Here is a 23,141-nt window from a genome sequence, read left to right as displayed (position 1 = left end):
TAACTTCAGACACCAATGTCCTGGCTAATTGACTACATTTGGAATGCAAAATTGTGTACATGTACGTGTACATTTTTTGCTGAACTATTCTTTTTAGGGTGTTTGATCATCTGAAGTGCCAAGTTAATTTAAGTTGAACTTACTGTAAGGGGGAGAAATATTACCTGTCTCTGAGTCAGCTGTTCTTTGAGACTCAGGCGAGCTAGTTCCGGAGAGGTGAGGGTTGTCTGGACTTGTTCCAGAGCCATATGCAAGGCTTTTACCTCACTCTCAAACTTTTCCATGTCCTGATGAACAGAATTTAATATATGCTGATCTAGTGCAAATGCTATAGTATGTATTTCTGCTACTACTGGCATTAAAACAACATGCTATAGGATAAGACAGAAATATACAGTCAACTCCAGAATTACTGACACCCTTAGTTAAAAGGTTACCAAAAAATTTCTTTGTAATTACTTAGCTTAATCTACCACTGAAAATATTATATAAATTTAACTATTAATTGAAGTTAATTCATTGTAAGAAAATAAAAACCCTTACCAAAATATGTATTTTATTCATAATCATTGTAACACATCTTTACCAGGAATACCAATCACTCCAGAGCTGCCTCTAAATGTGCAAATGTAACAAATGTATCAAACAAAAATTTAAGTCACTACAGTCTACCATAGCAGCTTCCTGTAGACTCTGCAATCGAGACTTGATGGCCTGTTCCAGTTCCTCCGTGTGGCGACTCAGCTCAGCCACCTGCAGGCCCATTGCCTCCACCTGCAGACACTCGGACAGCAGTTCCACCTTCTCCTGCATAGCTTCCAGATCACCATGGAGCTCCCTTGATTCATGCAACACAGACTGCAGGACCAGGAACAATAAATTACTTTATAATAAAATTCTTTTTAAAAATTGTGTGTGTGTGTGTGTGTGTGTGTGTGTGTGTATAAAGGCACAATACATGTGTGATGTAGTGTACCTGGTACATTCTGATCTGCTCCTGCAATTGAGAGGAGGAGTTCCAGATGATATTGGCCTTAACTAAGCTTCGAGCTTGCTCTGTCCACTTCACTATAAACTCAAGCATCTCATTGTACTCATCTAGATGTGCATCAGCCTGATGAACAGAGATGGATACATTATGAATAATCTATAATGAATCAATCATTACCTATGTGATCTATATAGCTTTCTGTCTTAAATATAGTTATTTCATGCATTTTACACAAGACCTGTACAATTTATAATGGTGATCACTACCTTCTTTAGCCAGACTGTTCTGTACTCTGCTAAACGGAGAGTGTGATGGTGGATCTCTCCTAACTTAGCAATGCTATCACTTAATTGTTTGGACAGAAGTGGATGACGTCGACCAAGGTCCTGCACAGCAGCAATGAGTTCAGCAAGTGTTCTACTACAGCACTCCAATTCAACATAGAAACCCTATGTAAAGCATTGAGGAAATAAAAAGAGAAGGGAATTACACATGACAACAATTCTTAACAAGATTGGTACCAGGAATAAAGACAGGCAAATCCATTTAAACCTACTTGAGTTTCTTCTTTGGCTTGATCAATATCAGTGGCCTTTTCTTTGAGTGTTGTTGAAATACTTTTCAATTTTTCAGAAACATCACTGATCCTGGATTTGAATTCCTCTTTGATAACTCTAGTCTTCTGAATGTCCCTTTCCTTGGCTTGGACCTTAAACAAAAATGTGAAACAGTTACACCACGGTAGAGTAAATGATTAAAGCAGCAGTTCAACCGATATTGAAAGAGAATGTTACTAGACTGTTTATAAACCTGATCTTCAATTGAGCCTAGGGCCAAAGCAACCTCTGCTAACTGCATAGAGATCTCTGAAGGCAGGATAGTGTACAAGTCCAGGTATTTGCTCTGCTGTTGCTCTGCAATTTTATCCACATTCTGACGATGGGCTATCAGTTCTCCATGCATTGCCTAAGAAAAGAGAAAATATCCCGTTCCATAGATGTTTTTCAGTTGAAAATCTAAATTAAAAAATGTGTCCCAAAAAATGAAATCTGTGCCTGATGTGTCACCTCTAGCTCTTGTGTGAGAATCTGCATATCAGCAGTGGGATTAAGCAAGAGCTCTCTAGAATCCTGAATCCAGCTTTTCACTAAGCTTAACCCTCTTTCCACTTCCTCTCTGTCTTTCAGTTCCTGCTGGACATGTGCTCTACCTGTTTTGGACTTCTGTAAGAGACTGGCAGAGAGGAAAAACACATATTCATAAAGTAGCTAGCTAATGCCCACCAACTGAATATTTAAATCAATTAGTAAGCAAATACCTCTCAAACTGATCTTGCACCGCTTTAATTTCCTTCAGACTAGGCAGTTGGTCAAGGTCAGTGGTTGGTACAGAGACTTCCACATCATGCAAAAGGCTGAGGGCATACTGCCGCAGGAGTGTGAGAGAGGACAGTTCCCGCTCCAGGTCCTGAGTGACCAACTCATGCTGCTCTTGATGGGACTGAAGTGTGGCTTTAGAGGCTTTTTCAACAGAACATTCAGGAACACGACTCTTCAGCTCTTCTGCACAAGCCCTTACTTTAATAATCTGAAATTAAAAAAAGGTTACACTTCAATGTAATTTAGTAACAACACAACAAATGCAACATCAGGCATTATACTGTACATGTATATTATTCATTACATATACAGCTAGCTGTTTTCTGCATATAAATGATCACCTTCTCCCTGAAAGTTCTCCACTCATAAGCTGTGTCCTCCAGCACCCTCTCTTGACCTCGAGCCATGCTTCGCAGTCTAGTCCAACGCTGCCATACTGTGGTCATAGAACGGCTGATGGTGGCTTTGCTGGTATCACTGCCAATCAGCTCCAATTGAGATGCTTGTTCCTCCAGACCTGTCAGTTTCTCCTGGAATCCATTCACCATGGACACCAGTGACTATAGAACAGAAAAAAACGGACTTGTCAAATACAAATTATATACAAATAAAACACTAATATTAAAATGCTGATGTAGTTCAACAGGTTCTGTCTACCTTATGACTCTTGAGTTTCTCTTCTGCCTCCTGAATAGTTGCTGCCTTGGCTGTGGAGAACTCAGTCAGTTTCTTTTCTGCCTCATTCATCAGATCAATGACTGTCTGTCGAGCCTCTTGATAAGATTTCCATTGCTCTACACAGCTGAGAACATCATATAGAATAACCAATACTTAATGGAGCTATACATCATGTCTTACACAACTAATAGACAAGAAAGTACAATAATCACATTTATACAATTTAACAAGCAGAGTGAGCTCCATATTAATATTAGTTTTATGCCTGCCACCCTAAAGAAAATATGTTTTATTGTTAAGGAATGTTATTATTATTGGTAAAATGGGACTCTTTGCCTATATCTTACTGATATTAAATATGGCTCCTTGCTAGAGCCTACCTTCCCTCCTATGCTGTAAGCTACATTGCTACCGCTTCTAATGTTTGCAAGAAAACTAATATTTGCTTTCAGAATGCAGCTTAATAGAATCGTTTAAATCTGAAGTTCAGATTTATTTTGAAACATCTACAGTGCTGTGAAAAATATTTTTAAGGTTTCCTTTGTTTTATGTTGTATTTCGTTTGAAGATCTAAAATTATTTAGCATTAGTTATACACAAAAACAGAAGAAATCAGGATATACAGTGAGGGAAAAAAGTATTTGGTGCCCTGCTGATTTGGTACGTTTGCCCACTAACAAAGAAATGATAAGTCTATCATTTATTATTATATAATAATCTCAGTAATAAAAAACAGTAGATTTATTTGAACAGTGAGAGACAGAATAACAACAAGAAAATCCAGAAAAATGCATGTCAAAAATGTTATAAATTGATTTGCATTTTAATGAGTAAGTATTTGACCCCCTCTCAATCAGAAAGATTTCTGGCTCCCAGGTGTCTTTTATACAGGTAACGAGCTGAGATTAGGAGCACACTCTTAAAGGGAGTGCTCCTAATCTCAGCTTGTTACCTGTATAAAAGACACCTATCCACAGAAGCAATCAATCAAGCAGATTCCAAACTCTCCACCATGGCCAAGACCAAAGAGCTCTCCAAGGATGTCAGGGACAAGATTGTAGACCTACACAAGTCTGGATTGGGCTACAAGACCATTGCCAAGCAGCTTGGTGAGAAGGTGACAACAGTTGGTGCGATTATTCGCAAATGGAAGAAACACAAAAGAACTGTCAATCTCCCTCGGCCTGGGGCTCCATGCAAGATCTCACCTCGTGGAGTTGCAATGATCATGAGAACAGTGAGGAATCAGCCCAGAACTACACGGCAGGATCTTGTCAATGATCTCAAGGCAGCTGGGACTATAGTCACCAAGAAAACAATTGGTAACACACTACGCCGTGAAGGACTGAAATCCTGCAGCGCCCGCAAGGTCCCCCTGCTCAAGAAAGCACATATACATGCCCGTCTGAAGTTTGCCAATGAACATCTGAATGATTCAGAGGACAACTGGGTGAAAGTGTTGTGGTCAGATGAGACCAAAATGGAGCTCTTTGGCATCAACTCAACTCGCCGTGTTTGGAGGAGGAGGAATGCTGCCTATGACCCCAAGAACACCATCCCCACCGTCAAACATGGAGGTGGAAACATTATGCTTTGGGGGTGTTTTTCTGCTAAGGGGACAGGACAACTTCACCGCATCAAAGGGACGATGGACGGGGCCATGTACTGTCAAATCTTGGGTGAGAACCTCCTTCCCTCAGCCAGGGCATTGAAAATGGGTCGTGGATGGGTATTCCAGCATGACAATGACCCAAAACACACGGCTAAGGCAACAAAGGAGTGGCTCAAGAAGAAGCACATTAAGGTCCTGGAGTGGCCTAGCCAGTCTCCAGACCTTAATCCCATAGAAAATCTGTGGAGGGAGCTGAAGGTTCGAGTTGCCAAACGTCAGCCTCGAAACCTTAATGACTTGGAGAAGATCTGCAAAGAGGAGAGGGACAAAATCCCTCCTGAGATGTGTGCAAACCTGCTGGCCAACTACAAGAAACGTCTGACCTCTGTGATTGCCAACCAGGGTTTTGCCACCAAGTACTAAGTCATGTTTTGCAGAGGGGTCAAATACATATTTCCCTCATGAAAATGCAAATCAATTTATAACATTTTTGACATGCGTTTTTCTGGATTTTTTTTGTTGTTATTCTGTCTCTCATTGTTCAAATAAATCTACCATTAAAATTATAGAATGATAATTTCTTTGTCAGTGGGCAAACGTACAAAATCAGCAGGGAATCAAATACTTTTTTCTCTCACTGTATACTTATAGGATATATACTATAAATACTTTTTCACAGCACTGTATTACTTACAATTAACACACAATGGTATTACCTGGCCCAATACGTATATATTTGTATTCCCACATGAAGCAAGTACTTGACATCAGAGAAAAATTGTTAGGGCCACTAATACTTATTAACCAATCTGGCAAAAAGCATTTCTTTAGATTTAAAGTATTGTACCTGTTCAAAACATCCTGATGGCACTGAAGCTGGTCTCTGACCTCTACACCTCTTTGCTGAGCAGACTCCACACTCAGTCGCAGCTGTTCTTTTGCTGTGTGGTTCACCAGATTCTCCAATAGGGGTGGGAGTGCCTCAAGCTCCTGCAGCACACTGAGGAAGTCCTGCTCAGTTGCCATGATGTCCTCCTGCTGCCGAAGACACTCTTCATAGTTCTCCACATCCACTCCCAGACTGGCCTGCTGCAAAAATCCTACAGCATCTTCGAGCCACTCACATGCTGCTTGCATCCGTGAATGGTACTTTTGACACAAAGCCAGCGCTTGTTCAAGTGTAATCTGAAAAAAAAAAGTGTTAACTTGAAAAACACTATAAAATTCAAGGTAGGGCAATACATAAGTATAATAACATGGCAAATAAGTATAAAATAAGTAAAGAAATATGGTAGGGTTAACACTGGATTTAGTAGTCATAACAGTTGGAATGATCTTTGACTTGCCTGCTTAGAGCTGAGCGCTTGTTGAACATCAGCTTCCAGTTTTGCCATTTCTTGCAGAGTAGAATCCACATGGGCTGGAACAAGTTCATTAGCACTGGTGTACTTCTGTTTTTCCCTAGTGCTCAGTGCAGCCATAATTCGGAGTCGAGACTGCACCTCCTCCTGCATGATCTGCTGCTTCCTGATCTCTTCCTGAACCTTTTCCACCTTCACATCCACAACAACAGCACATCCCAGCTCGTCTCTGACTTGTTGCAGCCAAGTCAAAGTCCGCTTTACTTCGGTCTCGAAGTCTTTACTCTGCACGAACCTGTTCTCACACTCCACTATGAGCTCCCCAACAGCTGACTGCAGAGAATGAAGTTCCTCCTGCCAGGATATCACCCGCTGCTTAGAGGCCTCGTGGGCAGCTGGGTCCATGAGAGAAGCAAGGTTTCCCATCTGCTCCATAAGCCGGGATAGGTGAGAGCTGGCTCCCTGAAGACTGGCAGCCAGGGAATGATAATTTTTCAGTCTCTCTTCAGCGGACTGGGTCTCAGCATTGACTTTGACAAGTTGCTCTTTTGTGGCTTTTAACTCAGAGTCGACCTGCATGGCCATGGCTTGGTGGTCTTCAAATGACTCCAAAGTGTCATCAAGGTGTTCTACCTTCTGTTCTATTAGCCTCTTTAGACCATTATAGAGGCTGACCAGTTGAGTCATTTCCTCAGGCTGCCATGGCTGACCAGTGCTGCGAAAGCCCTCTTTTTTCTGGTTGAGCTCACTAACAGCCTGGCCAAGATTTGTCAACTCCTCAAGCAGTGCTTTATAATCATGCTGCAAACTGATGACCTGCTCTGTCTGCAAACCAACAGGCTGAGTACCAAGATTATGGAACTGTTCCTCAAGCTCTTTCAATGCTTTGTGGGTGACGTCAATGAAGGAGGAATACTCCTGACGTGCAAGAATGGCTTGCTGTATTTTCTCCTGTTTTTCTTTTGCTAGTGCCAAGATGTTGTTGTATTGTTGTGGAAGACCATTAAGTTTCTCATCTAAGTAGCAGTGGTCGACCTCGTTGAGGGTGGGCAATATGTCTTGACCTGCTCTTTGGACAATAAGAAGGAGATTTTCATATTCTGCTGCTTGATCCAATATTTGTTGGTATTTTGAGAGCTGTGCTTTTAGTTCTGCATCTCCGTTCATTAGGTTTATTTCAGGAAATGTCACAATATCTGCTTGTTTCAACCACTGGCATATCTTCTCTAGATCTGCCTTGAAGTATTTTCTAGTCACCAATACCTTCTCTAGTTCCTGTAGTCTTTGATTACACTTTTGCAAAGCTGCCTCAAAGCTGTTCTGCAATTCTTGTAGCTTTGTTAGCATCTCAGCCTTCTCATCCTCAGTGGCATCTTTCATCAGATCTCTGCCTTGGGACCATAAGGAAGTCAGCTCACTCTGGTAAGCTCTCAGGCTGCTCTGGATGTTCCTGCAGGTCCTTACCTGCTTAGTCAAGTCATCTGGTAAAAGGGCTATGTAATCATCAGAATGTGCTTTCTTCTCATTTTGTTGAACCCAGGTGATAGCCCGACTCACCGCAAGCAGGAACTGGGTCCTCTCTGTGAAAGCCTTACTGAGGTTTTTCCTTCTCTGGGCCACTTTAATACTCAATGATTCTACTTCAGCCTGTGTCTCTGAGATGAGCTGCTGCAATCGCTGTCTTTCATTCAGGCCTAAATGTGCTAAAACCCTGTCTGCATCACTCATGGCTTGGACTAGCAGTATCTGCTTTGCTTCAAGCTCACTGCAAATGCTAAGGTGATCAAACAAGAAGCTCTGTGCCACTTCCGGTGGTGGGCTCATTTTCATAGCCTCAGATAAAGCAGGCTTCTGTTCCTCAGCCCACTCTCTTGCCTCTTTCAGTCGAGCTTCAACTTGAGTCATATCCTCAATTGTTAGGACAGAGTCCTGAATCTTTCTCTCAATGAGACTCTCAAGATGGGCCCATCGCTGCTCAAAGTGGCTGATCTGTTCTTTCACCAGCTCTTTATCATCCAGGTTTAAGTGATACATCACTTTCTGCTTCTGGTCTTTAAGATCCTCAAGCATGTTTTTCTTTTCTTTGAGGACAACCGAGAGTTTCCGGAGAGCCTCTAGATGTTCAGATGAGCTCTCAGCTTCAGTTCTAAAACATTTAGGGAAGAGATAAAGTTGTACTTTGCATTATTTAATACTGAGCATCACTAATCAACCACAGTTTTACACAATGTTTTACGAGCCTACCTGGCAAGGGTGTCCCACTCCTTGGAAATCTGCTCAAACAGAGCTTCCAAAGCACTGATGCATTCATGGTACTCTCTTGTCCTTAGCAGATCCTCTTCCCTCTGGGCTTGAAGCTTATTGGCCTCATGACATAGCTCAAGCCATGCATGACTCAGGCGATTAAGCTCAGTGTGTTCTGGAGAAGCCCTGCCTTCTGTAAGCTTACTCACATACTCTGTCATCCTAGTCAATGTACACTGCCTGCTGTGCAGCTGCTCACCAAATTCCTTCACAAAAATCACAAGTCAATTATAAACATTGTAGCAAAGTTTGGAAGTAATTTGACAGTGACAAAATGACACTGGATTTCAATTTAAGCAATGTCTAAGAGACAGAATGTCAGAATTGTAAAAATTGTAGTTTTTACTTTGGCTTGATCCAGCATGTTCAGAGCAATCTTTGGCTCCAGTTCAGCAGGTCTCCTAGATAGACTATGCAGTTGCTGTTCCAAATCCTGAAAGAGTGCAGAGAGCTCCTGCTTCTGTTCCTTAATTTCCCTCCAGCAGTCTGACAACTGTTGAGCTCTGGTTATCCTCTCTTCAAACTATGACATTGCAGACAAGAGACATCGTGGCAGGATTATAGCAGCAACAGGAGATAATTATAAAAGCTGATTAGATCAATTTACAAAGCATTTAAATGAAGTTACTAAACTCACCATGGTTTTGATCTGCTGGATCTTAGTAGCTGTGGCTTTTACTGCTTCATCAGATAAATCACACACTGAGCAAACCAGATCAAGATACGTGCTGGCCTGCTCCTGTAGAGCCCTTAAGTGCTTCACCTGAAAACAATAGTATAAGAAAAAAAAATAAGACTAGTTAAGCCTTTAAGAAAAGAGCAGTCTGTTTGGTCTTTCACTAACCTGTTTTAGTGCCTCTTGAAGGCCAAAGGGGGTCTGTGAATGAAGCTGTATTTCCTCTTGGACGGTGGAAAGCCAAGTCTCACACTGCTGCAGAGTGTCCTGGTGACTAACATGCTTCTGTAGCTCCCGGTCAAGACTCTGATACACCTGATGTGGCACAGGCTCAGTGTTTTTAGAAAGGTATTTATACTTGTAATGCTTATTTGTATATGTATATAAATGTATATAGAATGTGAGATAGTACATGCTTATGATACAAGCCCCCATACAATAAATAAAAATAACATGCATTGTGTGACACAGGTAGGTTCTCTTTCAAGCATACTTTTTGCTGTCTTTCTATCTCTGGGGCTAATGTACAGCTCTAGGGAGTTCGCAGAAACCTTTATTTTTGAATATGACAGCCTCTATCAGTAAGAGAGGAAAATATTTTTTTTCAGTTGGTTTAGGCAAATCCATTTTTGGAAGATTTGGACATACCTAATAAAAATTGAAGGAAATGTAGTAGGTGCATCCCTAGTGGAACATGCATAAAGGATAAATATACTAACCCGTTGTGCTGTGCTGCAAATAGCTGAATAGCTGTCTTTGGTTCCTTGTTGGTGAGCCTGAATCTGCTGGCTGAGCTTGGCCTGAACTTGCTCTGAACAATGACTGACCAGACCATCTCCTTTCTCCTTCAGACTTGTCAAACACTCCTCAAAGTTAGCTATCTCCTCCATTATGGCCTGGAAAAAAAATGTTCACCATTACAGTAGTATATCTATATACAGCAGTGGAAAAACTGGCAGCGAAGTAAAAAAAACCCATACCCATATTCTAGTATGCAATAATTTATCTCACTATGACATACTGTTATTTTAGCCAAAGCTAAATGTAAAAAAGGTAAACAAATTTTATATATTTAATTAAATTTTTTTTTATTATTTATTTATTTATTTATTCATTTATTTACAAATTTAGGATACTAATGCTAATATTTACATCAAGGTTGCTATTTAAGTGCATGACTGCCAATTGTTGTGCAGCATATAACTGACATCAAACCTATGCTGAGAGTCATAACCAGTATATGTGCACAATCAATATTTTCCAGTATGTAGTCAATCACAGTATAGTTAAAAATCATACCTTGTGTCGTGCCAGCTGCTGTGTGGCCATCTCTAGATTGCCACTTTGCATAGAATCAGAGGTAACCAGTCTACTAGACATCTGTAGCAGCCATTTCTCCACTTCCTGTAGTTCACTGTTATAGTCCTCATGCTCTTTGACCCCCTCTGCCAATTTCTGCACATGGGTCTAAAAACAACACAACATTCACAGCACTTTCTAGCATTTATTTAAATTTTTACTGTATGTTTGAAGCTCAGACATTTAGGCCTTTTCAGGGGAATACCTTGGCTTTGTTGCATAGATCTTGATAATCATTTTGCAGCTTGGTCATATTCTCACTGATAGTGGGATCATGTACAATTTCAAGCAGAGCTTCTCCTTTCTCAATGACAGACTTCACAGATGACTCATGAGATTGCATAGTTTGGTGGATTGTCTATTGGGAAATAAAATGCATAAATGAAGGTACTGTTCAACAAGAATGTCAGTGTATCCCAATCCCAGTCTGGAGGCTGAATGCAAAAATTACATAGAGTAAAGCACAAGCAAACTCACTTTGTACTTGGCTAACTGGGCCTTTTTTTGGTAAAGTTCGGCTTTAAGCTCCACAGAGGTGACCAGAAGGGATTTCCTCTCATTAAGCCATTGGGTCTGTGCCTTATACTTGTCTAGAAAGTCTTTAGATAGCTGAATACACTTCTCCTGAGCACTGAGCTCAGCCCGCAGAGCTCCCGTTAGCCCCTCAAGTTGGGAGAGTCGACCATTTATCTCCTCTTTAAGTTGTTCGGCCTCCGACTCCTCTAAGAATGCCATAGCTCGCTCTGTTTTCTCCCGCATAGTCTTCAGGAAAGTACGCCCCAGCTCCATGTCACCCTGCAGAGCCTGAGAAGTCATCAGAATGGAGTGTTGAGATAATAAAGATTATGTATAGCGAAAGCCAGAAATCTCTGTTATCAGCAAGCTACGACAGGATTAAAAAAAACTGTCTTACTGCTGTACCTCTAGTTTTTTCATTTTCCTCTCCATGGCAACACAATCAATAGCATCAATGCTAATGGCCACACTGCTAAAGTTCTTCTGTGCCGTGCTCAGCCAGTCAGAAAAAGTACTAAAGATGCTGTGGGCTTCTTCAATGCCAGACACCTCAGCCTTTAGTTGTTTGATTGTCTCCTATGTGACAAAAGTAAGAGCCATATGTATTATACTGTGTGTACTGTATGTGTATATGCATATATGTGGGTGCATATATCTTACCAGCAAGTGCAGTAGCAGGGCGTGGTAGCGTGAGGTAAGTTGTGTTGCCCTAGCACTGACCCGACTACTAATGTGTGTTTCTTCTAAGACCTGCTGGGCCAGGGTACTTAAACCCTCAATTTCCTCCTGGTATGCCAGGACTTCCTCATGCCATCCCTGTACAACACAATAAACACAAGAGCACTGGCTAAATGCAGACAAAATGAACATTTAACATAAATGTCCAAAACCATCAGCATCATTAAAATATACTGTGCCTCCACAAACCTTCAGCAGCTCTAGCTGGGCCTCCTTGGTGGCTTTATCGGAACGCCTACTACTGCGCAGCTGGCCTTTATTCTCCATTCCCTTCAACCAGTTATCAAGGCGCTGGAACTTCTGCTCCATCTGACGTAGCTTGGCTATGGCACTGTTCAGCTGAGATCTCGTTTCAGACAGTCGGGTCTGGTAAGAGCCCCACTCCTGCTGCACTGTCTCCAGTGTGCGGTCCTCTAACTGGGGTATTCCCCATGGGATAACCTGCTCTCGACTCACCAGCACCATGTTTAGCAGAGCCTGTCCCTGTGTGCAATGCACTTGCAGTTCCTACAGATGGTCAAGCATATCAGATTCATAATCTGTGTGGGATTCTATCACAGTAACACAGCTGTCTGGGTTTCTGTCATGCAGTATACTGATGTCTGCCAAAAAGCCTTATAAAATACATAAGCTATACTAAATATCTCCCTGTATTTAATTATTTAATTATGCCATTATTAAAAATGCTGCTATTATTAGGTGAGCCAAAAGAGAAATGGCATGCTTTTTTGTACTCACTTGCAGTTTATGTAGAGTTTCCTCCAGTGTATCAACATCTCCCTCTAGCTGGGTGTAGCAACTCAGTTTTTCCTGCTGCTGCTCCAACCAGTCTTTAAACTCATGCAAATTATTCTGGTACTCCTGATGAGCTATCAACAGCTCCTCAGCCTTTCCCACTCCAGCCTGAATAAAGAGAAGACCACGCTTTTCTCGTTAATACTTGATGAGGCACTAATGTATCTAATTTTGTGATTGAGAGCTGTGCTTTAGAATGTACCTGGGCCCTGTCTTTAACGATCTTGTACCGCTCTTGCAAGTCTTGAATCTCCAGCTGGGTTACATAGTGCTCAGCCATATTGGACCCTTTCACAGAGACGGTGTCCAGGACAGAGCTGTGGCTCAGCACTTCCTCATAGAGCAACTATAATAAATCAAAATTATATATGTAAAGAAGACTTTTCAGACAAAAAACACAATGAAGGCTGCTGGGTTTTGCTGTAAAAATAAGAAGCAAGTGCGACAGTCAAATTCTCCAGAAGAACTGTGGCTGGTTCTGAAAGATGCTCAATAAAACTTACAGCTAATTTTCCTTATAAAACTGCACTAATTGTACTGGAGACTATTATTTTTATTTTTATTTTTTTGTCACACCAAATACTGACTTTGTTTCATGCTGTTTACGGCTCTTTGCAGTATTTATTTTTTAATGTAGGAACATTTAATTCAATTATTTTTAAGGTAGTATCTTTTCTCTACAGCATTTCTTTGCATTTGCTTAAACCTTAAAGGCTAAGTCATAAAAAATGAAAGGTGAAACTATGAAAGGTGGTTAGTAGTCAATGATGGCTGGTGCAAGTCAATAGTTGTTGATGTGCATTCTATAATCATTTTAATTTGCATGATCTTGTATCTGGTGCAATTTACAGGCAACAAAATAATAACAATAATACCTTGGCCTTGCCCAGATTGGCAGCTTTATCTCTCATCTCAGAGCACTGCTTGTCTGTGGAGTTGAGACTTTCTTCCACACTCTCAATCCAGCTCACAAACTGACGTACATCTTCCTGATAACTGGTCCACTGTGAGAGCGCTCCCTCCAGCTGTCTGTGGGATCACAAACAAGTTAAATCCAACAGCATATTCACAAACACCTTCTTAAAAAATATTAAGTATTAAGTATTAAAAGCTGCTTCAGTTGTATACTGAAGCATCCTTTTTCAAAGGGATGGGAATCCTCTGATTAGTCTTTAAAAAATTAGTTAGACAGAACACTAGACATACCTCTTGCACTGAATGGCTGCAGAAAGCAGGCTGTCCCATGAGTTCTTCAGGTCCTCAATCTGTTTGCAGACCAGAGGAACCCCCTCAGCTGATGTGTTCCTCCGCACAGACTCACCCCTAGTGACCAACATTTTCAGCTGGATCTCCTTTTCCTGGCGAGCTGTAAGCAGAGCCTGAAATAACACCAAAATCCTTAGTCACTGTATAAGTAATTAAAGTTGGTAAGCAAACAAACCTATATACGCTAATGCAGCGGTTCTTAAACTTCTGCATGCACTGATATCCAAAAATCCACCAGTGGCTTCTCTGTTAACCTCTGTGTACAATTGTTTAAAATAAAGGTTTTTCCGTGACCCTCCCCATTACAGCTTTGCGACCCCCAGGTTAAGAACCGCTGTGTTAATGGAAATCATATGATCAGATTTTTATTAGTGCACCTCAAGTTTGATCATCCTGCTGTCCAGAACATTCTTATCTGCTGTTGGAGTGCAGTAAGTCTGCAGCATATGACTGGTGTCTGCCACCCAGTTCTGCAGCTCCTTCAGACCCTGAGAGAAAAGCTGGTGCTCGGACACAATCCTCTCAATTCTGGAGGCTTTTTCCTAGTACAGCAGATTACAGTAATGAAATCACATTTGTCAGAAACAAATCACATAATGTAGGTCTGTAATAATTTATTTGTTTATCTGTTAATAATTTTCCAATTATCTTTAAAATGTTAAATGTGAGAAGAGGATTACAGATTCCTTGTGTTAACATATTGATCGGTATAGTTAAAACCTATGAGCTGTCTTTGTTAATTAGTTATTAGTGATCCAAGCTTGCTTCACCCTATTCACGCGCAATGCACATTCCTATGAGAAAGAGAATATACAGTGGGGGAAATAAGTATTGGACGCGTCAACATTTTTTTCAGTAAATATAATTCCAATGAGGCTACTCACATGAAATTTTGTCACCAGACATCAGTATTAACTCAGGAATTTCAGAAATATAAAGAATTTACAGGATTAAAGTCCATAAATAAAGTTGTGTGTAATAACGTGGAATGACACCGGAAAAAAATTATTGAACACGCTAACTGAAATTTATTTAATATTTAGTGAGAAGCATTTGTTTGTAATGACAGTTTCAAGACGCTTCCTGTATGAAGAAATGAATTGGCCGCAGTATTCAGGTGTGATTTTGACCCATTCTTCTAAATATATTGTCTTTAAATCTTGTTCAATTGGATTCAAGTCAGGTGATTGACTGAGCCATTCCAACACCTTGATTTTTTTTCTCTGAAACCAATCGAGAGTTTCCTTTGCTGTATGTTTTGGATCGTTGTCCTGCTGGAAGGTCCACACACGTCTCAACTTCATCATCCTGGTGGATGACAGCAGAATCTTCTCAAGAATCTCCCGGTAAAGGGCTCCATTCATCATTCCTTCAATTATATGAAGTCTGCCAGTACCATGTGATGAAAAGCAGCCCCACACCATGATGCTTTCACCTCCAAACTTCACTGTTAGTATAGTGTTTTTAGGGTGATGCACAGTGCCATTTCTTTTCCAAACATGGTATGACAGCCAAAAAGTTCAATTTTGCTCTCGTCTGACCAGACTACACTCTCCCACTATTTCATAGGCTTGTCCAAATGAGTTGTAGCAAACTTTAACGAGCTTCAACATACCTTTTCTTTAGTAATGGAGTCTTGCAACATGAGTGTGCATCGAGACCATGGCGGTGGAGTGCATTGCCTATAATCTTTTCTGTGACAATGGCACCTGCTGCCTCAAAGTGTTTCTGGAACTCTTTCCGAGTGGTTCTTGGCTCTTGGGCTACTATTCTTCTGACTCCTTGGTCAGAAATCTTGCGAGGAGCTCCTGTGCGAGGCCGGTTGATGACGGAATGATGTTGCAGATAATGGTCCGAATGGTGCTTACTGGAGATTCAGAAGTTTTGAAATACGTCTGTATCCAATTCCATCAATATTTTGCACAACAATAAGGTTGTGAAGGTCTTGGGAGAGCTCTTTGCTTTTACCCATCATGAGATGTTTCTTGTGTGACACCTTGGTAATGAAAAGCCTTTTTATAGACCATCAATTTACTAAACCAGCTGATATTAATTTGTACAGATAGGGGGTATAATATATTACGGATTTCAGCTGGTTCCTTGCCTTACCTTGCCTTGGAGAACTGCTTTTTCTTAGCGTGTTCAATACTTTTTTCCTGTGTCATTCGACTTTATTACCAAACTTTATTTATGGACTTTAATGTTGTGAATTCTTTATATTTCCAGATTTCTTGAGTTAATGCTGATGTCTGGTGAAAATTTCATGTGAATAGCCTCATTGGAAATATATTTACTGAAAAAAGTGTAGCTGCTACAGCTATATGACTTTACTTAATTCATACAAAATACAATCCGCTATTACTATCTGCACATGCCAGTATGTATTCAGTCTCAAATTCCTTCTTCAAGATCTTCCTTCTGGACACAATATTCTACAGTCTATCCTACCAGGAAGCAGTGAGGTCAGACTGGCAGTAAGCAGGCAGACATTACCTTGGTCTGGTTGCTTAAAGCTAGGTATTGAGCAGAGAGCTGCGAAACGCGATGCACAAAGCCCTTTCCGGCCATGTGTCTGTCCCAAAGCTGCTGGGCCTTCTCTCTCAGCCTGCTCAACTGAGCCTCCTGAGAGGCCAACTCCTCAAGCACAGACTGTGAACGCACAGGCACATTGGCACAAGCATGCAGCTTTAGTACACAAGCACTGTTTACCGCCAATAGTAAGACTGAAGTGTTAAGATGGCTACATGGAAGCAAGCTGAAGACATTGATGTGGTTAATGTTAGACAAACATTGAGACAAACTGAAAGAGCTTGCAATGGAGTAAAGCATGATGCAAAGCTGAGGCTAAGCAAATGAAAGCTGGTGATTTTATGGTGCATGAGCTATGAAATGAAGTTCGTAAAACTTCTAGCTATATAGTTGCATATAGATTATTAATCGTATCCAGTATTTACAATAAAATAAACAAGAGTTTCACAATTTCTTTGCAATTTGAATAAAACCTGTGAAGACTGTGAAGGAAAAAAAAATATTCCTAACTTATGGACTATGAAAATATACAAAATGATTTGGATCACTGCTTAAAATAAATAAGAGCAAGCTTCCAACAAGGCTTGTATAAAAACTGAACCTAATAAAAGCCACTGCTAGGAGAACAGTCCTTAAAAACAAGCTAGCCCTAAGTAAGTAGAAAGAAGGCAACAGTTGGATGGATATAAAAGTTTAATTGATGCAGTGTGCTGCAGATAAATAAATGCTGATTAAACGTAAAAAAAAAAAAAAAGACTAAAAATTGATTGAAGATAGGCGAGCACTGTCATGCTCACCAGTGACAGATGTGTTGCTATCTTTGCATTTGTGTAGTTATGGCAGCCTCACATGCAATCTGGGATACTGTACCTGGAGCTTGTGAAGCTCGTGTTTTTTGGCTGGGAGGTCATGCAGACGACTACTGCTTTCCTGCACTGTCACCTCTGTCTGGTTCAGCCAATCCTGCAGTGGCTCCACACTGGACTCAAAGTCCCTCATCTGTGCATGCAGGTTCTGCCACAAAACACACAATACTGACTTATTTAGGTTATTTAACTTATAGATAATAGATATTTTATAACACTGCACACATCTCTTACTGTCAAAACGTTTTTTTTTTATGTACTTTTCAAACAGGATAATTTGTTGGGAAATAACATATAAGGAACTTTACTTGTAAAGCATTCTCTCTCTGGTGCAGGTTTGTCATAAGCGTCTTCCAGTCCTCTCTGGCGCTGCTCACTTTAGCTCGGACTGCGTTCACTCGCTCTTTAGGAGCTATGCTGATCAGTAGATCTCCACTAGCAGCCAATGCATTCAACTTACTGTGCCCTTGCTCTCTGTCACTCAGGAAGTCCTGCACATTAACATAACAAATTCATTACTGGTAATTCTCTATAGTGGTTAACTAACTATAACTATACAGAAATCTATAATAATTTACAGCCACCACTTTTAAATGGAATCTTAGTTTAAACTGTCGAAAAGGCATGTGACTAGAAAAATGTTTTGTTAATATATGTATATAGTACCTGGATCTTCTGAAGACTAGATGAAGCTTCACTGAGATTCTGAGGGGCATCAAAACACTTGGCTGTGCTAATTTTAGCACTGACCAGCCACTGTTGAAACTCTCGGAAAGCAGAACGGAATTTCTGCTCCAGCAGCTTCTCTTTTCTTTGGCATTCCCGAGAAGCGTGCAGACTGAGGCTGCAGCAGAAAAGAGAACGCTCTAATTACATACATATTCCAGTCAATATATTTCTTTCCACAGGTTCAAAACATACCAGGAATTGGAGAAGGTGTTCTGTGTATATACTAATTTTACCATCATGTGTTATATCATCATGAACCCAAACTTTTATAAGGCTTTATTAAACTGCTCACCTGTTATATTCCTTGATGAGCGTGGATACCCTTGTGGACTGTGTTCCCAGGTCTCTAGAGAAACGGCAGAGGTCGTTCAGCTGTGACTTCAGACTGTCTGACATGGGTTCTGCATTGAGTAATGCTTCCAGGGTGTCCTGATCCATAGTAGCGTGAGACAGTTTTGATTAGAATTTATACCACGCAAGATGAGGTGACTCAATCACTGACCAAGACAGTGCTACAAATCTGTTATTTTAGTTGTTTAACAAAATTAATATGTCTTGTAATCTTAGCAATCCTGTACCTTGGCAATCTGCCAGGCCTGCACAGCTTCCTCACTGGTGTCCATGGCTTCTACCTGCTGCAGTGTGCCACGCCATTCATGCAGCCTGCTGCTAAATTCTTGCAGGTCCTGCTCCAGTTGTGCAGCCAACGTGCTGAACTCCTGATCTGAGCTGGCCATCTGAGCCAACGTTGCCTCTAGGCCAGAGTGCACATGTTTGGTCCCATGTTCCCACTGCTCCCAAGCAGACAGCAGTCCTGCCTCCTCCCTCTCCAGAGCTTCACACCCTACTGTGGAGGTGTGATCACGCGCTGCAGCCCCACATCGCTGCACTCTCTCCAGCCTCTCCCTGCCCTGCTTCCTGGAGTTCAACAGCTCCTGCCATCAAACAGGAAAGTCAGCAATCACACACTTGCAATGAATTAATTATGCTATTCGAATATTATCGAATCATTTGAATTGACCTTGTACACCCTTACCTGCACCCTGCAGAGTTTCTTCTGAACAGAGGCGGCATCTCCAGACATGTCAGACCAGCGCTGGAGATCCTCTTTAGCAGAGGTCAGCCAGTCATTCAGTTCACGCACAGCCTCCAGATACAACTCATGTTCTTTCACTATCTCACCCATCTGCTGTACTTTACTCTACAGGAAATGACAACACTCGGGCTCAATCAACACTGCTTGGCAGCATAGTAAGCACTGTATATGTACTGTATACATACAGTGTGTGCGTATGTTAGCATAACAGATGTCCTTAATATACCGTATACACTTATACGCTTACTTAACTATATTTGTATCAAATCATCGATAATGACAATAATAAGATAAGAATAAAAAATACATATGAAAGCATTTAGCGATAACAGAGCCATCAACTTTACCTTGATAACTGCGGTGATGTCAGAGAACTGGGCATTGAGTTCTGCTCTAGGCTCTTCTGCAAAGGCCTGGTCTCCAGTTTTCTCAAACAGTTCTGTAGCTTTCTCGTTCAGGCGGCTGAGTGCGGCTGAGTGGCTATCGATGTCAGCCTCTATGGCCCGCAAGCGCTCCAGCAGAGAGATCTTCTCCTTCAGTCCAGGCTGTTGAGGAAGAGCGACTTCAACCTCCTGCTCCACTGTGTCCATCCACTGCTGCAACTGAGCTTTGCCTTCCTGATAACTGCTCCACTGGGTCACTGTCCACTCAAGACGACTGTTTTATACACAAATATGCAGAGTAGAAACGTGTGAACAATAATATCGTTTAATGTATATTTCTTATCATGTTTTATCAACAACTCCATCTTTTCAGTACCTGTGACAGCTCATGGCATTCATAAGCATGTTAGCCCACGAATCTTTCAGACTCTGAAGCTGAGAGCGAATGGCCTTCTGTTTGTCCTTACTACAGTTCCTCACAACCTGCTCACTCTTCCCTACTGTCATATTCAACTTCACTTCTCCTTCTCCTTTCATTAACAAGATATCCTGTAACACAATCAAATGGTTTTTTCAATACTACAATTCCTTGTGATGAGTGATGAGTGAATAGTAATGAGATTACTTACCTGTACAAGCCCCAGCCTCTTTTCTAGAGTCTCTTTGTTGCCAGTGGTGCTGCTGAGCGCTGTTAGCCGTTCTTGTATGTTACTGAGCCAGGCCCATGTGGTCTGCAGTGTCTCATCAAAAGACTGTTGCTCCTGCAGGCTGAGCTGACAGCTGCGCAGACGCTCTCTCACTGCTTTCAGCAGAGTCTGCTGCTGCATCTGTAGCTGTGTTGACACCCGCAACTCAGAACCACTGCCATGCCCTCCCTCAATCAGAGTCTGAGCTTCTTGGCAGAGACTCTCAAAGGAATCCCTACAGGAAAAATATATATCAATCGTCGACAGATGATATACAATATCATCATCAACAGGTGAAATTAAGTTTCTCTATATTTCTGCATCTCCTTGTTTCCAACATCTACATGGACAACACCTACATAAAGTATCTACACAGAAATTCTTTAATTGTAATAATATCTGACCTCTCTTTCAAAGCCTCCTCATAAAACGCCTCAACTCGATCCAGTGTTGTTTTCTCCTGCTCGCCGTGTTTGCTTTCAGACAGCTCGGTGCTCAGTCTCACTTCCATACGCTCCAGCCAGCGACTCAGTCTCTGCAGATTGTTCTCAAAGCTGGACCGATAGGTACATGCACATAAAAAAGAATTTACCCCTAGAATCAGGTATATATTTGCAAAAAAAAAACTACCATTCTTTTCTTAGAGAGAGATATATACTACTTTCCCAACCCATACATAAATAATCCGACAGAAATACTCAGTAACATGTAATAAGGGCTGTGTCCTCACCCATTGAGCAGACTAGCGCTTTCCTCAAGACTCTGTTGGCTCAGCCTGCACTGTTCCACATAACTGTCCCAGTCCTGTTGGATGCACGAAAGGCTCTGCTGCACTTGGCCAGCACTAGCCTTAGGTAGGTGAAGCAGGAGTTTCTCCCCCTCCTGACACACCTCCATTAGACGACTTTCTCCATCCTCAACCCTCTCTAGAGCCCCCTGAAGAACACAAGAGCACAAAAAATAAATACCGAGTTTAAAAGCAATGCCATTTCGTACACAATAACATGATAAAGGCTGATGTAGACACAGATATGTAATATATGTACCTTCAGCTTCTGCAATTTGCGCTCAACAACACTGATGTCCCCAGAGTAATCAGAGCATTCTCTCACTATGTCCTTTTGTCCAGCAAGCCAAGTGTGAAACTGTTTCAAAAGATCTGGAGATGTGAGGTAAAGAGAGAGCAGTGGAGTGTGAAAATGGATAACATTTAGGAACCTACCATAATGTACCTATTAATAGGGAAAAAAAGCTCACTGATTTCAATTAGAGAATAGTAACTCTCACCACTAAAGAGCTGTTGTAGCCCTTGCTGCATTGATCCCAACCTTTTAACACACAGCTGATTGACAGTTTCATATTTCTTGATGAGATCAGTTAAAGAGGTCCCAAGGCTAGCCAGCTCTTCAGAAGGGTACTTCCTGCAAAGAGTGTTCAGGCTCTCTCGTGATGAATCTATACATGACTGCTGGTTCTGCAGTTCTTTTTGTATATCCTACAAAAAAAATAAACAGTGTACACCCAATTGAAAGTAAGCTATATGAAGACAAGTAACTATAATTTAAGATATCAGTGTGACACCCAGCTTCAATTTAAATCTGATTACTACATACTACAATTACATTTGTCACATTGAATGGGGCACAATATGAGGAATTACATGTTTTTTTTGTACCTTTACTCTGCAGATCTCTTCTGGAGGTGATCCAGATGTTGTATCCAGCAAAGAACCCTCCACTGTCATCAACCATTCAGTCATCTGAGAAAGGAAGTCCTCTAGTTGTTTTTTCTGAGAGCAGAAATCACTCAGATTGTTCTTCGCTTGTGCACACAACTCCTGCACATTGTTTATCTTCTTCTGCAGGTCAGCCTCCATGACCTGCCGGAGAATTTGAGATTAAATGAGTGCATAATCCATATACTCATGGTGACCTAAATTTTCATGGACCTGTATTACAAACCATACCTGCAGTGATGTGGGGATGTCTTTGGTATTACAAAGCCGTTTCAGCTCTAACACTTTGGCTTGTATTGTGTCTAATGTCTTCTCTTTCTGTTCCACCTCAACCTGCATATGTAGACAAACATTAGATGTGACACTAGCAGCTCGATTACGATATGATGTAAGCACTGAATGTCTCCATTGAAACACATGCCTTGACTTCAGCAAGGCGATTTTCAGCCTTCTGACTGTCACTGAACCTGTTGAGGCTGTCTGTGAGTTCCATCACACAGCTGTTAGACCAGCTATCAATCTCCTCGTTGATATGGTAAACATCCTCCCATATGGAGGAACTCATTCTAAGTTTCTCAAGGTTGTCCTCAATTCTCTCAGACACCTGTAGGTAGAAAGGAAATATGCTGATTTTGAAATTACAAGGACCTAACCAAAAGACAATTTTACTTAAAGAGTGTGGAAGAGCTTTTATTAGTATGGCCACACACTTACATCTAGCCACTGGTCCACAACAGCTTCCATCTCTGTCTTTATCACTTGAGTTTCACAGTCTGGAATCCTGTTTAATTCACACACCAGTTGCTTTGCTTTACTTGAGAACTGGTCCAGTTCCCCCTGATTAGCTGTCAGTTCCATCTTAATTGCTTCATGCTGATGAAAGAAAGAAACCAATCGGTTTTGTTCATGTGAATTTACCAACATTTGGTCAGGAACTGCAAAATTCTATTCAGTAAGTGGAAAAGCGTTTTCTCATAAGGTTATAGCTATTCCAATGAACCAACAATATGTATTAAGACTTACCTTTGACAGGGACCTTCTGGTGTCTTCCTGGTCCTTTAGACCAAGTTTGATGACAGCCTCTGCATTTTCCACTATTGCATTAATAGAGGATTTCAGACTCTGATAGTCCTTCATGAGCTCAATCATATTAGTGCACTGCTCCTGCCTAGAAAGTGAGAAATATGAAGGTTGAAACATCCTGTAGTTTAAGAAAGAACTAATATATTTGGCGAATGAAAAGGGCAGGTCACCTTTCTGTAATAAGTTTCTCTGTGTCCTCCCAGGTGGTCTTGAGGAGATTGATCTCCCTCAGCACCTCTCCTGCTAGCTCTGTATCTCTCTGGGACAGCTGTTGCCCTTTATCCCTCAGCCACTGCTCCTCATGCTGGTGTGACTGCAGTTCATCCTCCAACTGGTTAAAGAACCGCAGCCTATATGCC

General features: G+C 41.3%; 1 protein-coding gene across 1 annotated transcript in view; it reads right to left on the bottom strand.

The window, feature by feature from the left end:
- The window catches only part of syne1b (spectrin repeat containing, nuclear envelope 1b), a 72,175-nt gene that overhangs the window by 27,391 nt on the left and 21,643 nt on the right, over positions 1 to 23,141 (bottom strand). Inside the window, exons 41-88 of the mRNA XM_053633897.1 lie at positions 22,953 to 23,132; positions 22,723 to 22,867; positions 22,414 to 22,572; positions 22,121 to 22,303; positions 21,931 to 22,032; positions 21,640 to 21,843; positions 21,252 to 21,459; positions 21,011 to 21,123; positions 20,695 to 20,900; positions 20,369 to 20,518; positions 19,908 to 20,199; positions 19,655 to 19,827; positions 19,243 to 19,552; positions 18,836 to 19,000; positions 18,378 to 18,734; positions 18,092 to 18,228; positions 17,737 to 17,914; positions 17,379 to 17,561; positions 17,075 to 17,218; positions 16,169 to 16,324; positions 14,053 to 14,217; positions 13,616 to 13,788; positions 13,285 to 13,438; positions 12,612 to 12,755; positions 12,353 to 12,517; positions 11,804 to 12,121; positions 11,537 to 11,692; positions 11,282 to 11,452; positions 10,838 to 11,164; positions 10,566 to 10,718; positions 10,301 to 10,468; positions 9,721 to 9,897; positions 9,170 to 9,316; positions 8,963 to 9,088; positions 8,672 to 8,848; positions 8,266 to 8,531; positions 6,007 to 8,167; positions 5,508 to 5,845; positions 3,028 to 3,172; positions 2,712 to 2,930; positions 2,310 to 2,578; positions 2,059 to 2,224; positions 1,802 to 1,957; positions 1,548 to 1,700; positions 1,258 to 1,440; positions 977 to 1,114; positions 673 to 858; positions 165 to 287 (exon numbers count right to left, since the gene is read on the bottom strand). Coding sequence (XP_053489872.1) covers positions 165 to 287; positions 673 to 858; positions 977 to 1,114; positions 1,258 to 1,440; positions 1,548 to 1,700; positions 1,802 to 1,957; positions 2,059 to 2,224; positions 2,310 to 2,578; positions 2,712 to 2,930; positions 3,028 to 3,172; positions 5,508 to 5,845; positions 6,007 to 8,167; positions 8,266 to 8,531; positions 8,672 to 8,848; positions 8,963 to 9,088; positions 9,170 to 9,316; positions 9,721 to 9,897; positions 10,301 to 10,468; positions 10,566 to 10,718; positions 10,838 to 11,164; positions 11,282 to 11,452; positions 11,537 to 11,692; positions 11,804 to 12,121; positions 12,353 to 12,517; positions 12,612 to 12,755; positions 13,285 to 13,438; positions 13,616 to 13,788; positions 14,053 to 14,217; positions 16,169 to 16,324; positions 17,075 to 17,218; positions 17,379 to 17,561; positions 17,737 to 17,914; positions 18,092 to 18,228; positions 18,378 to 18,734; positions 18,836 to 19,000; positions 19,243 to 19,552; positions 19,655 to 19,827; positions 19,908 to 20,199; positions 20,369 to 20,518; positions 20,695 to 20,900; positions 21,011 to 21,123; positions 21,252 to 21,459; positions 21,640 to 21,843; positions 21,931 to 22,032; positions 22,121 to 22,303; positions 22,414 to 22,572; positions 22,723 to 22,867; positions 22,953 to 23,132 — 10,969 coding nt within the window. The remainder of the gene's footprint in view (positions 1 to 164; positions 288 to 672; positions 859 to 976; positions 1,115 to 1,257; positions 1,441 to 1,547; positions 1,701 to 1,801; positions 1,958 to 2,058; positions 2,225 to 2,309; positions 2,579 to 2,711; positions 2,931 to 3,027; positions 3,173 to 5,507; positions 5,846 to 6,006; positions 8,168 to 8,265; positions 8,532 to 8,671; positions 8,849 to 8,962; positions 9,089 to 9,169; positions 9,317 to 9,720; positions 9,898 to 10,300; positions 10,469 to 10,565; positions 10,719 to 10,837; positions 11,165 to 11,281; positions 11,453 to 11,536; positions 11,693 to 11,803; positions 12,122 to 12,352; positions 12,518 to 12,611; positions 12,756 to 13,284; positions 13,439 to 13,615; positions 13,789 to 14,052; positions 14,218 to 16,168; positions 16,325 to 17,074; positions 17,219 to 17,378; positions 17,562 to 17,736; positions 17,915 to 18,091; positions 18,229 to 18,377; positions 18,735 to 18,835; positions 19,001 to 19,242; positions 19,553 to 19,654; positions 19,828 to 19,907; positions 20,200 to 20,368; positions 20,519 to 20,694; positions 20,901 to 21,010; positions 21,124 to 21,251; positions 21,460 to 21,639; positions 21,844 to 21,930; positions 22,033 to 22,120; positions 22,304 to 22,413; positions 22,573 to 22,722; positions 22,868 to 22,952; positions 23,133 to 23,141) is intronic.

Source organism: Ictalurus furcatus, chromosome 9 (assembly GCF_023375685.1).
Source record: "Ictalurus furcatus strain D&B chromosome 9, Billie_1.0, whole genome shotgun sequence".
NCBI lineage: Eukaryota > Metazoa > Chordata > Actinopteri > Siluriformes > Ictaluridae > Ictalurus > Ictalurus furcatus.
This window is presented reverse-complemented; position numbering and strand designations above follow the sequence as displayed.